Source organism: Colossoma macropomum, unplaced genomic scaffold (assembly GCF_904425465.1).
Source record: "Colossoma macropomum unplaced genomic scaffold, Colossoma_macropomum, whole genome shotgun sequence".
Taxonomy (NCBI): domain Eukaryota; kingdom Metazoa; phylum Chordata; class Actinopteri; order Characiformes; family Serrasalmidae; genus Colossoma; species Colossoma macropomum.
This window is the reverse complement of record NW_023496051.1, coordinates 1,278,818-1,292,227: the sequence shown is the minus strand read 5'-3', so window position 1 is coordinate 1,292,227 and position 13,410 is coordinate 1,278,818. Positions and strand designations below refer to the sequence as shown.

The window sequence follows — 13,410 nt, the reverse complement described above, 5'->3', positions numbered from 1 at the left end:
GATGCTTGCTATCACTGTTTTCAGCTACACAACATATTTTTGTCCATTTGTGCAGGAATTGTTCGACTTATCTGTGGTTTTTGACACAAAAGGACAAAAAAGGTTTCTGGCCAGAAGAACGCTGCATAGCTAAAAACAGTAGCAGCGTCTTCAAGCCTTCAATTTGTCTGTCCTTTTGTTCATTTTCAGAGATAAAAGTATGTTATACAGTGTCAGAAACCACATGAGCAGGTCCTTTTGAGATTACTGAACAACTCAACACTGTTTAAACCAAGTATGTTATGATTTAGGTACGCAGTTAGCTTCCACTACCTGTTAGCGCTACATTAGCCTCCTAGCTCCAGCGCAAAACTGAAGACGTCTAGGCTGGGATGAGGAGACAACTGTGCACATTTCAAACTCTTTAAATAAAAGTGTAGAATATTAAAGACTGTATCTCTGAGCATCTGTGTTATGAAACAATTCCATCTAACTCTGTTAAATCCCACGTCTTTTTTCCTGCTAGGCTTAATCTGGGCTAAACGGACCCCGTTTCCGCTTTTAGGCCACTGTTCATTAGCCCACTTTGAGAGGACACGAACATGCACACATCTTTCAACGGAAAACCAGCAGCTCAGACTCTCCAGGCGGTTGCATAACCTACTTCACCCAAGCAGAGGTGAAATAACTAATGGCCTGTGTGCGAGTCTTTGTTCACAGGCTGAGTTCTTTTGGAATAGAGCTCCAGGATATGATGTAATCCTAAACCTGTTCACTGCTGGACACGGAAGCAGCAGCGCCGTGAGACAAATATGTGCTGCGTATTGCGTAAATAAATCAGATTTAATGGCTTTTAACGGCTGAACGTCGCGACTGTAATACATACCTACAAAGAGTACAGACTAAGCAACACAAGCTTTGATATGCTACTATTAATATGCAGCCCAATCTAACAAACCTCTGTTTTAATATTGCAGTAATACAGGCTGAAATGCTGAATATGGACGCAAATCGCCATCACATTTAGTAAAATGTTCCCAAATCCTAACTTAAGCATTCGAAAAAACCTTTTTTCCGGGTCTTTCTACCATTGTGGTGGCAAATGGAGTGTAAATGTTGATGCAATTCAAGTGCTAATGGGCGACATTAGTAGTTGTTGTAACACCACTGACCTGGAACAGCACTGACAATCTGAGCTTTTCTAAAATACAGTCCCCTGGCACTCAAGCTTTAAAGTCACACTGTATACAGAAAATCAAACAGCGCACCCATGTTGTTATTTAAATTTTAAAATCACTTAATGTTTCATGAGTAGCACCACTGACACAATCGTTTCACCACTGACACGTTTTGTTTTCATTAACAATTTGCACAGCGTCCCAACTTTTTTGGAAATGGGGTTGTAGTTGTTTCATACAAAAATAACACTCCGGCATCCGTGAAGTCACCGGTGCGACCCGCTGTTTTTTTATGCACAACATGACTGGAAATCACTGAAATAAACTTAGTCTGTAATGAGTGTTAAGCTTATTTCACTGTTAGCTTATTTCCATGGTTCCAAAGTTGTGGGACGTCATTTGCCACCACAATGGCAGAAACGGTGTTCGTTTGGATTCAATGTGCCCCGATCTCGGTCTTGATTCGGATTCAACTACTAATAGTCTCGTTGTTCACCTGGACCCGATGTGTCCCGGTCTTAGTCTTGACTCAGACTCAACTACTAAAAGTCTTGGTGTTTACTCAGACTCAATGTGTTCCTGTTTTGGTCTTGACTCCACTACTAAAAGTCCTGGTGTTAGCTTGGAGTCGATGTGTCCCGGTCTTGGTCTTGACTCAGACTCGACTACTAACAGTCCCGGGGCTCATTCGAACTCAAATTGTCCCGGTCTCGGTCTTGACTTGTACTCGACTACTAAAAGTCTCGGTGTTCACAGGGACCCAATGTGTCCCAGTTTCAGTCTTTACTCGAACTCAACTACTAAAAGTCTTGGTGTTCACTCGGACCCAGTGTGTCCCTGTGTCGGTCTTGACTCTGACTCTACTATTAAAAGTCTCGGTGTTCGCTCGGACTCGATGTGTCCCGATCTCGATTTTGACTCAACTCGACTACTAAAAGTCCTGGTGTTCGCTCAGAGTCGATGTGTCCTGGTCTTGATTTTGACTCTGACTCAACTACTAATAGTCTCGGTGCTCATTCGGACTCAATGTGTCCCGGTCTCGGTCCTGACTCAGACTCAGATCTTGCAATCTTGACTACAACGTGACCATAAAGCACTGCACGTCTATTAGAAATTACTTTGATCTGAACTATTCCTTTAATTTTCCTTCTAAAACTGTCCCACTCGCATCATAGCTTCACTATTCAGCGAGTTCTGGTTCTTCTCAGTGTTTCTGCTCTGGGTCAGTGTCTAAAAAGGACCATATCAATAAGATTGAACTGAACTGGACTGAGTAATTTCATTCAGTTCAGCTCAGTGGCTCTGGAATTGATTGCACTGCAACTCTCCAATATATCATTCGTGTAATATTGGCTTCTGCAGTATGACACAGTAAAAGGTCACGGTATGCAAATAGTCACTGTCAATCACGTGGGCTTCCCTTTTGTATCATGCAAGCACAATGGAACAGCACATACATGTTCCAGACCATGGTCCAATCATGACCATTTGTGTGGTCAACGTCTTATAAAAGTCATATTACAATGAACAACACAGCTTTCTAATCATTGGTCTGTATTACTGCATTACTTCACTGTTACTTCACTGTGAGTGAGAGGATGTGGTTTAACTGATGATAGTCACCAAGTTACAGTCAAAAATATAAATATAATTCTATAAAAATATAAATATGAAGCCACGCAATTAAACGGTAAATAAAATAATAGACCAGCGCAACAGGTCAGCTGTTAACTATCATTACAATATATAAGGTATATTAATGCTATGGTATCCCAGGTGGTTGCTAAGGTGTTGCTAGACTGTTGCAATGATATCCTTGGTGGTTGCTAAGGTGTTGCTAGGCTGTTGCTATGGCATCCCTGGTGATTGCTAAGATGTTGCTATGATATCCCAGGTGGCTGCTAAGATGTTGCTAAGATGTTGCTATGGTATTCCTGGTGGTTGCTAAGATGTTGCTAAGCTTTTGCTATGATATCCCAGATGGCTGCTAAGGTGTAGCTAGGCTGTTGCTATAGTACCCCTGGTGGTTGCTAAGATGTTGCTATAGTATCCCTGGTGGTTCTTACGATGTTGCTAAGCTGTTGCTTTAGTATCCCTGGTGGTTGCTAAGATGTTGCTAGGCTGTTGCTGTAGTACCCCTGGTGGTTGCTAAGATGTTGCTAAGCTGTTGCTATGGTATCCCTGGTGGTTGCTAAGATGTTGCTATGGTATCCCTGGTGGTTGCTAAGATGTTGCTAAGCTGTTGCTATGGTATCCCTGGTGGTTGCTAAGATGTTGCTAGACTGTTGCTATGGTATCCCTGGTGATTGCTAACATGTTGCTAGGCTGTTGCTATTGTACCCCTGGTGGTTGCTAAGATGTTGCTAAGCTGTTGCTTTAGTATCCCTGGTGGTTGTTAAGATGTTGCTAGGCTGTTGCTGTAGTACCCCTGGTGGTTGCTAAGATGTTGCTAAGCTGTTGCTATGGTATCCCTGGTGGTTGCTAAGATGTTGCTATGGTATCCCTGGTGGTTGCTAAGATGTTGCTAAGCTGTTGCTATGGTATCCCTGGTGGTTGCTAAGATGTTGCTAGACTGTTGCTATGGTATCCCTGGTGATTGCTAACATGTTGCTAGGCTGTTGCTATTGTACCCCTGGTGGTTGCTAAGATGTTGCTAAGCTGTTGCTATGGTATCACTGGTGGTTGCTAAGATGTTGCTAGACTGTTGCTATAGTACCCCTGGTGGTTGCTGAGATGTTGCTAAGCTGTTGCTATGGTATCACCGGTGGTTGCTAAGATGTTGTATGATGGTGACATAAGAGAAGTTTGGCTGACTGGTGGAATAAAAGGAGGAGCGCTGCCAACATAATTCCCAGTGCTGTCTGTGGGGATCACCACGTAGACGGGAATCCTCTTCAGGAGAGGTGAGGAGAAGCTCTATGGAAACATAAACAACAGTAACCCAACACACACAGAGGCCATCAATAATTCAGCCTGATAACAAACGAGGGTCTGTCACGCTGTAAACGGGCAGCAGAGTTTAACAGCAGGCTGAGGAGTTTTCCTTCATTAAGTCAGGGATCTCTCCGCAGAGGACCAGCCAGGAACAGCTAAATATAAACACACCCTCCACTCGCAGTGGCTGAGCAGATCTCAGGAAAAGCTGAGCTGGATTGAGGAGCGCTCCTGCTGTCACTCCACTGTGTGCGTGTGTGTGTGTGTGTGTGTGTGTGTGTGTGTGTGTGTGTGGGTGTGTGTGTGAGTGTGTGAGAGACCATATGGCCCCCACACCAAACAGAGTCACATGATGCAGGGATCGGGGCTTACCCTTGTCCACTGCTGACCTCTCAAGGACTAACTTCAGAGAGAGAGAGAGAGAGAGAGACAGAGAGAGAGAGAGAGAGAGAGAGGGTAAGAAAGAGAGAAACGTGAAAAAGGAAGAGGGCTGGAAGAATAAAGAGAGAAAAGAAGGAAAGAAAGAGAAAAAAGAAAGGGGTGGGAGAGAGAGAATAAAGGGAGAAAAGAAACAAAGGAAAAGAAAGAGAGAAAGAAAGAAAGAAAGAAAAACAGAGAGAAAGAAAGAGTGGACGCAAGACAGGAAGGGGGGAGAGAGAGAGAACAAAAAAGAGAAAAAGAAACAGAGAAACAGATAAATAGAGAAAGGCAGAGAGAGAGAAAGAGTGGGGGGAGACAGGAAGGCGGGGGGGGGAGAGACAGGAAAGCAGAGAGAGAGAAAAGAGAAAAATAGAAAAAGAAAGAAAAAAAAGAAAAAGAGAGAGAGAGAAAAAGAACGAGAAACAAGGTAGAAGAAGAAGGAAACGTGGGAGATGGAGAGTAATGATGTGAGAGAGGGTGGGAGGGAGAGAGAGGAAGGCAGAGATAGAGAGAAAGAAAAAGGAGAAAAAGAAAGAAAGATATAAAAGGGTGGGAGCGAGACAGGAAGGGGGAGAGAGAGAAGAAAAAGAGAAAAAGAAATAGAGAAATAGAGAAAGGCAGAGAGAGAGACAGAGAAAGAAAGAAAGAAAGAAAGAAATGAGAATAAGAGTGAGGGAGAGAAAAAAGAACGAGAAAAGAGACAGAAGCAAAAAGAAAGGTGGAAGGTGGACAGTAAAGGTGTGTGAGAGGGAAAGAGAGAGGGAGAGATAGAAAGAAAAAAGAGAAATAGAAATAGAAAGAAAGAAAGAAAGAAAGAAAGAAATATTCACTAATCAACAGTATCTCATGATGTCGTGCCCCATTCAGATAACTGGCTCACTGTGATCTGGTTCAGTATATGAGCAGCTCCACTGCACTGACTCCACTCTGTTTCACAGGGAGCTGACTCCTCTCACTCGGGCACCCGGCCTTATATCCAATACCACAAAGAGCTTTATAATGAAATGTATTTCGCTTCCCGGCCGCGGAGCCAGAAGGGTTCGCCCCGCGTAGCCGGGGTGTTGTTGTGTGCCGCGTCGCCGTGGTAACAGTAACTACGGTAACCTGCCTTCTGCAGTCACCTAAGTGGCTGAACGCTCCTCTGGCGAAGAAGACTTCAACACCAATGGCTGAGCAGGCCTGTCGTGAATAACCAGGATACTGTAGATGAAGATTAATGACTGTATAAATATTTGAGATTAACAAAGTAATTGTCTGGTTTGGTCCATCTTAGTCCACTATTACAGTGCAAGAATAATCACAGGGTAAAAATACACATCCATATATATTATACACTGTGTATAATACAATATATATACTGAGCTATATCTCTATTCTTTACTATACACTGCCATTTTGTACACATTGCATAATGTGCTGCCACTTTGTTTATATATCCATGCATATACAGCTATTAACATATGTAATCATTTACAGTGTACACTCACTCGGTTCATTCACTGGACCTGATATGCACCACTGCGATGTCACCTGCGTAATATTTATGTAATTTTATTTACTTATTTTTGTATTGAACACTATATTTTATGGTTATTTTAGTATATGTTATTATATATCTTCACGGTTTCTATTTATGCATCTGGATAATAGTGTACAGTAATACCTTTGCTCTTGTTTTGCTCTATACTGTACTTTGTGCTGCTGGAATAGATATTATATATCGCTGTTGTCGGAAGAAGACCTCGATCTCCATTTTTGTTGTATTTCAGTTTTTGACTTAATTTGAAAATGCCTGTTGCTTTTTACATTGTGTGTAAATTTCATGAAGAATGGATCAAAAGAAACGGCCCAAAACAACGTGGAAAAAAGTCTGGTTCCATTGACTTACATTAAAAGTAAAGTAGGTTTTTTCCCGTCTCCTGTAAAGTTACCATTTTGGAGATAGGAGGTTTTCCTCCGACAACAGCGATATGTAATACATATTATATATTTATCATTATATTATTAACTTTTTTATAGATAATGTATCCTCAGGGCCTTGTGGGCCTTCAGTAAAAGGCCTTTTGATTTCTGGGAACTAAAAAATACACGCCTGTGATTTTTAGCTCATTTTTATTAAACAGAATCAACAGTATTACAGTAATGCTCCTGTTTCATTGCTAAGTTGTGGTTGGAAACAAAAGGGTTAAAATCTTGAAATACCAATGAGAGACTGTCCAATCATTGACCAATCAGTAATTATTTTCTCCATGGTAACTCCGTATATACAGCTAAGCAAGTTCTCCTATTGGTTCAAACTTTACGAGCTGGACTGAAGGCCTTACGCATCAGATTAATTAGCAACATAATTAAGAGTTGACAAATCATCACATTTTAATTTACATTGGGTGCAGACAATTTGGTTCCTTCCGGAAGATCTAGATATGTCACTGACAGCTGTTGCCTAGCCAGGTTCCGGTTAGCTGTTAGGAATGGAAAGGGGCGGTAGATCTATACTCAAAGAGTCTAAGCAAAACTGCTTTAACCTCTTATTCGCCAGGGTATATTTTGGATTGTCCATCTGAATTTACATAACCAAATCGTAAGGCAAATCATTCAGTAACTGCATGAAATAAATGTCATTTTTTATTTTTTTTATTTTAAAAGCTCCCCTCAAATTAACAGAATGTGTTTTATGATCATACACATATTGCTATATGTTTACAATTTACTGCTGGAAGCCAAAAATCTTAGAAGCTCTTTGTATTTTTTTATAAAAATAATTTTTTACAGAGCAGATCACTGAAGAGACGCCATCTGTTTATAGTTTATAGCCCAGATTTGTGGAAAAATGGGTCGACTTTCAGTAGAAAAACAAATTGTGAATTCAGCTTCTTTTATTATAAGGGTTTACAATTACATCACCCATCTATTTGACTGGAAAGAAGACAGTTACAGCTCTCATACGACCCCCACCTTTTGAATGCAGCTTATGAAATATGAAAGTTATGAAGAATATGACGAAGTGCTTGAAATAAAGCATATCCAGTGACTTTTATATGCTTCAAATGTCCGTGGTTAATCTAGAACAGCCAAAAAACACTCATGTACACAATGCTAGCTTAGCGCCACATTAGAAATCTCATAGGGGCGCTAGAAGAAATTAGCATTATAGCTCTAATAGTTACGGTTTGCCACTGTATATCATAGAGTAGACAGAATGTCAGAAACTCAATGCGGTTTGAGGCAAACGTGTGATGATTCAGACATCCAGTTAGCACGATGCTAATTGCTTGGGTATATGTTTTACTTGCTAGCTACATTAGCCTTGTAGCTCCAGCGCAAAGCTCAAAACCTTGTTTTTTGTGGCAGAAACACGATGAAAGCCTAAAAATTGTGGAAAATAATGTCAGCTCAATCACGGTCAGCTCAAATAAATGGGGTCAGGTGGCTGCTAAGCTGTTGTTATGGTATCCCTGGTGGTTGCTAAGGTCTTGCTAAGATGTTGCTATGATAATAAACGTGACAGGCCTGCGAGTGAAATGAATGGCTCCTAATGAGCAGCCTCTGAACCGGCCAGGCTTTGAAAATCGAGTTACGACAAACTAACGTCGTTTTAGCCGCCTTGTGCACGACACCCGTCCATTCAGCTGTCATGTCAAGCCTACTACTTCACGAAATTAAGATTCAGGGCCTTGCTGACCGCTTAAGTGGCTGTCTGAGGCTTGAGGAAGGCACCATCAGGGCACGGGACATCCCTCCCTGACCGGCACGGCCCAGCTGTTCCGCTGCCCTAGGGAAGTGCTAACAATACCCAGTCATCGCAAATGCATTTTTAAACAATGTCTCAGGTTGAAACAATGCAAGGCTAGTTCTCTAATGTCAGCCAGCAGGGAAACCCCAGTTCTACTTTTTTCACCACAATGGCAGTCCGTCTGAGCAATTTCCAGCCTAAACAATGTATTCCTCCTTCCAGATAAATATAAGCACTCTGTGAGGACAATATGTGGTCCAAAAGGTATATTTAAATAGCCACCACTGCCCAGCATAGTCTTCAAACAGGAACAGACCCCTCTTAAAGGAACAGTTCTGTCAGAAATCAAATGTACATAATCTAAACAGACTCGCTTATGAGTTTGAATAGTCAAATTCAGCAGCATTTCCTCTTCAGTAGAAGTCAGCCAGCAGACCACGCGGCATTTCAGAGAAATAGTCTACATGTGAATCCATAAATATCCGAATGAAGCGCTTGAGACGGATCCTAAGGAATATTTCAGCTTGTATATGTTTTCTGATCTATAAAAATGGACAGAGTTTATAGCTTAGCTAAAGGCAGTAGCAGCAGGCATCTTAAAGCCTGAATTTTGTTTGTACTGTCCTCCATTTTGTCCACAATATGTTATGCAGTGAAACCACATAAGCTAATGATTCACAAAGTTCATTAGCCGATTCATTACAGTGCCGTCTAGATTTAATCATTTTCCGATACAGCAATAATAAAGAGAGACTAATGTGTCTGATGTTAAGTCGACATTTGACTTTATAAAAGTATAATAAACAAAAGCGGTGCTTTATAGGGGCTCTAAAGCTCTATCCATGCTCTAGCATGCTAATATGTTAGCACCGAAGTAGTATACTAGCCACAAGCTCACATGCTAGCCACAATACAGTGATACAATAACGTGAATTCAATGATAAACTACACTACAATTCAATATAAATGTACTGTTACATCTCTAATAAGCGAGTGTATTTGAGTTGAGCTAAAAACGCACGAGACAACAGCGTTCTCAAGACCCCATACAGCCTCGAGACCCCATACAGCCTCAATCAATTTTCTCTGAAGAAAAATCTGTCATTTTTACCAAATTGCATATTCTGATATTCTGATTATTCACCAAGTTTAAGCACGCTACTCTCTGACGTCTCAGAAAAATGGCTCGCATTACAAATTTTGCTTAGCTAGCTAATTAGCTCACTGAGGTAAGCCTTGCTTAGCCTAGCTGAGCACTAATTACGCCAAATATGCTCATCGTTCTACTGTGTATGACCTTCAGTGACCCCAGGACCCTAACCATGACCTTAGGGGCTTCATAGGTTATCTTAATGTATTATATTGAGATAACGTATCATCCCTGATAGCGAGTGGATAGTGGACCGCTGTAGGCCCGCCGATGGCAGAGCTGGCGGTCCACTGGCTTTTTCCTCAGCGTTTTCTGGGCGGCCCACCAGCGGTTAAGCAGAACAACAGGCAAAACTTCATTTATCATCGCTCATTTTCCATTCAGAGTCCAATTCACTGTTATCTTTAGTTACACTTTGTAAATTAGTTTAGTAAATCATTTTAATCCAGCACAGTGTCAGCAACGTTTTCTATAAAATCATTCTATTTTAGGCCTAGTCATTATTTTTTTCCTCTCAGTTGTTTGTAACATTTGTCTATAAGTTTATTTTCTAAAAGAAAAGTCTCTGTGCATTTAAAATCTGTTTGAGGGGATTAAAAACTAGGTACAGCTTCTATGGAGGACAGTAATCTGGGTGGTCCGAGGGTGGACCAGCAGTGGCAAACGGTCAGTGGGGTGCCGACCTTTTCAAACCAGCGGACCGATATATGCTCGCTATCTGGGATGTTAAAAACTACGGGAATATAGGATCCAGGGAAACTCCTCAAATATTGGCTAAATTAGCCTCTTGGCTCCAGTACGAAACTAAACATGTAAACTTTGGACACCAAAACACGTTTTGATCAAACTATACTTAGAAAATGAAGTAAATTTATTGTTTTAACAAACTATTTCTTTATATATATGCTTTGACAATGATTTCTTATGACCCACAATGCTAAAGCCTGCTAATCTCTTCATCCTAGAGCAACCCAGTCCCAGTCTCAATGCTCTATACAGTGTCTGATTCCCAGTCCGGAGTATGAGCATTGTCCTACGTGTCCCCACACGCCTACGCTAATTTTAGAAAGCAAACTGTGTCCATAGCAAAGACACAACACCCTTACAGCGCACAGCTTAAATGCTATCAGGGGTCCATTTGTTCACCCTAAGAGTGGTCTAGAACCACAATTAATTATTGTAAGTTGATTTGTATGGTGCTTTTTTACAACACTGTCCCCAAACAGCTTCCCCAAAATGCTAGTATAGAGTAATAAACAAGCTGAGGGCTACAGTCAATAGCAAGAGGAAGCAACACAGAGGCGAAATTACCCACATTTAAAACTGTATTTCCGTAACATAACATTCAAATAAACTGCACAGAGTGGCTATTTCAGTAACCCATGTGTAGACGCGACGTCTATTGCCCCACTTTGCATTTTTCATGTGGGGCTTTTTGAATATTTGAGGCAGCTTGAGTTAGCGCTCTTCAAACTAGCGCGTTTGAGCTCATGTTCCTGATAAAAAGGATCCATATAAGCATTTCTACAGTACTCCTGTAAGAATCATATAGTTAATTCAGATAAATACTACCCCTGGTAGAAAATATAGTATGTATCAGCATAGCTGGTCACCCAGCAAAACTGGCAAATATTGTGTTTTGAATGCTGGTACGCTAGTCAACCAGCATGACCATGCTGGGTGCCCAGAACCAGCACCAGATCAGCATAAACTAGCCTGGAATTCATGCTGTGAACATTATTATGAGGAAGCAAAAGTAGTACAGATGGTTATAGAAGTCTATATAATTCAAATATTTTTTCCAGATGTGGGAAATATGACAATATATCATCATTATCCTAATAAATTGTGGATATTAAGTATAAAGTTGGTCAGCACTAAAAGAACACTGAGCACTAGTAGCATCATTACTATCTCTGACTTTACATCTACAAGGTGGACTGACAAGGTAGGAGTGTCTAATAGAGTGGACAGTGAGTGGACACAGTGTTTAAAAACTCCAGCAGCACTGCTGCGACTGATCCACTCGCACCAGCCCAACACTCACTGACACGCCACCACCACGTCAGTGTTACTGCTGAGAATGATCCACCACCCAAATAATACCACTCTGTGGGGGTCCTGACCATTGAAGAACAGGGTAACCAAGTATGCAGAGAAACAGATGGACTACAGTCTGTAACTGTAGAACTGTATACCAATTTTCCTACATTTGACATATCATGAAGCGTTGTGGCCCACAAGGATGAGGCTTCTGCTCTCATTTTCTGCTGGACAAGCTATGACCTTGGTCAGCATTCGTGTGGTACTGAAGACCAGTGGCTTTCAGTCACGATCCTGGCGCATTTTCATGTATGCCTTGTACTTACATGCTGTAGCCATTGCAGTCAGATGTTTCAGAGCATCTAAACTGTGAGGCATGGGTGTTCCCAAGGCTAGTACTGGACAATTTAGGATCAAAAAAAGGAATTAGATCCTGGATCAAAACCTCAGATACGCTTTACAGATAGACACAGTAGTGGAGCATCATATATATGCATGTACATACATATAAACCCTATATATATATATATATATATATATATATATATATATATATATATATATAAAAACTAGGGACTCCACTGATTATTAGAGCCATATCACAATGAAGTGCACTTGAATGGCGTTGGTCAGACAGTCTGGGGGTCTATTTGGACACGTTTCAGGGGAAAGAGGCGTTATGCATGCACAACACAGCTCTGCAGGTGACCATTCACTGCATCCACATCCAGACAAGGCAAATGTATGCAGTGCACATACACAGCCCGGGAGGAAAACACGCTTATACAATGGAAAGCCCAATGTACACTTGCTACAGCCACAGTTGGGATGCAACACCTTCCCCTGCTTGTATTTTTGCATGATCCGAACGTCTAATAAAGCTCTAAAACCCAAAATTGAACCCTACACGGTTCAAGGTGTTCCGTGCATGCACCTGTGCAGAGCTTAGCGCGTGCAGGGCTTACAGGCACGGCTCGGTGCTGAAAACAACGAGCCCACAGCTCGCGCCCTGTCGTCTTCCACGCGAGCACGACTGCGGGATCGAGAAGAGATAAACACGAGTGACGTGTGCCGAAATAGATTTTCTTTCCATCGCCTTTCCTTCCTGCGTTGTACTCAACGTTCTCACGCACGTCTGGTTCCGAGCTTCCACGTTAGACGGTGAGGGAAAAGCCCCTCGTAGAAGTCGCCGCGTCGTGTCTGTAAGCTACTTAACACGCGATGTAAACGAGATAACAAGACACAGCCAAGTTTAAAGCATTTAAAGAGGATGAACGCGTTCTGTCAGCAGGTTCGCGGGTGTTTACAGCGTGTGAGCTCACCGGCATCATACTGGAGTCTTCTTATTCTCGCAGATTCTCAGCGCCGGAGCTGGAGCTCCTCGAGCTTTCTCCCCCTGATATTCCTCCGAGTGAGCGAGCGCAGTGTGGGATGTTCTGCGGTCTAAATCCTCCGCTCCTCCTCCTCCTCCTTCCCGTCCTGTCGTTCCTCTCCCGATCGCTCTCTCTCTATCAGCCTGGCTGCTCTGCAGTTCCAGTTTTTCGTCTGTAAACCTGTTGCGGCCACTTCGTCCTCCTAAAATATTAGCACCGAAAGCCGAGCGCAGTAATTACGAGACTCAGCCCGAGCGGCTCGCTGTCTCCACTCATGCGAACCCCCGCCCACACGCACGCTGGGGGTGGTGGGCGGGGTTGCGGAGGAGTGGGCGGGACAGGACCCGCCCTTCATTTCTGTTTTTATTTTTTTTTGTAATGATTCTACTTTTTTAGGTATAACATCTTGTCAGTAAGTAGGTAAAATAAAAATAAATAAATAAATAAACAAACAATGGAACTGTAATTTTCGTTTTCAGAGGTAACACAGGTGCCATCCGAAAGTCAGAGACCACCTTTCATTTAGTTCATTTCCAGCCCCGCTGGTGACATCCTGTATAAATAAAAATAAGTCGTGGCCGACTTAGTAAAGCGTGGGTA

General features: G+C 42.1%; 1 protein-coding gene across 2 annotated transcripts in view; it reads right to left on the bottom strand.

Annotated features, from left to right (window-relative positions):
* The window catches only part of tp53bp2b (tumor protein p53 binding protein, 2b), a 58,848-nt gene extending 45,772 nt beyond the window's left edge, over positions 1-13,076 (bottom strand). For both annotated transcript variants that reach the window (XM_036565215.1, XM_036565217.1), the window contains exon 1: positions 12,760-13,076. In XM_036565215.1, the coding sequence (XP_036421108.1) occupies positions 12,760-12,768 (9 nt within the window). In that variant the 5' untranslated portion in view covers positions 12,769-13,076. The remainder of the gene's footprint in view (positions 1-12,759) is intronic.
* Between the last annotated feature and the right edge of the window lie 334 nt (positions 13,077-13,410).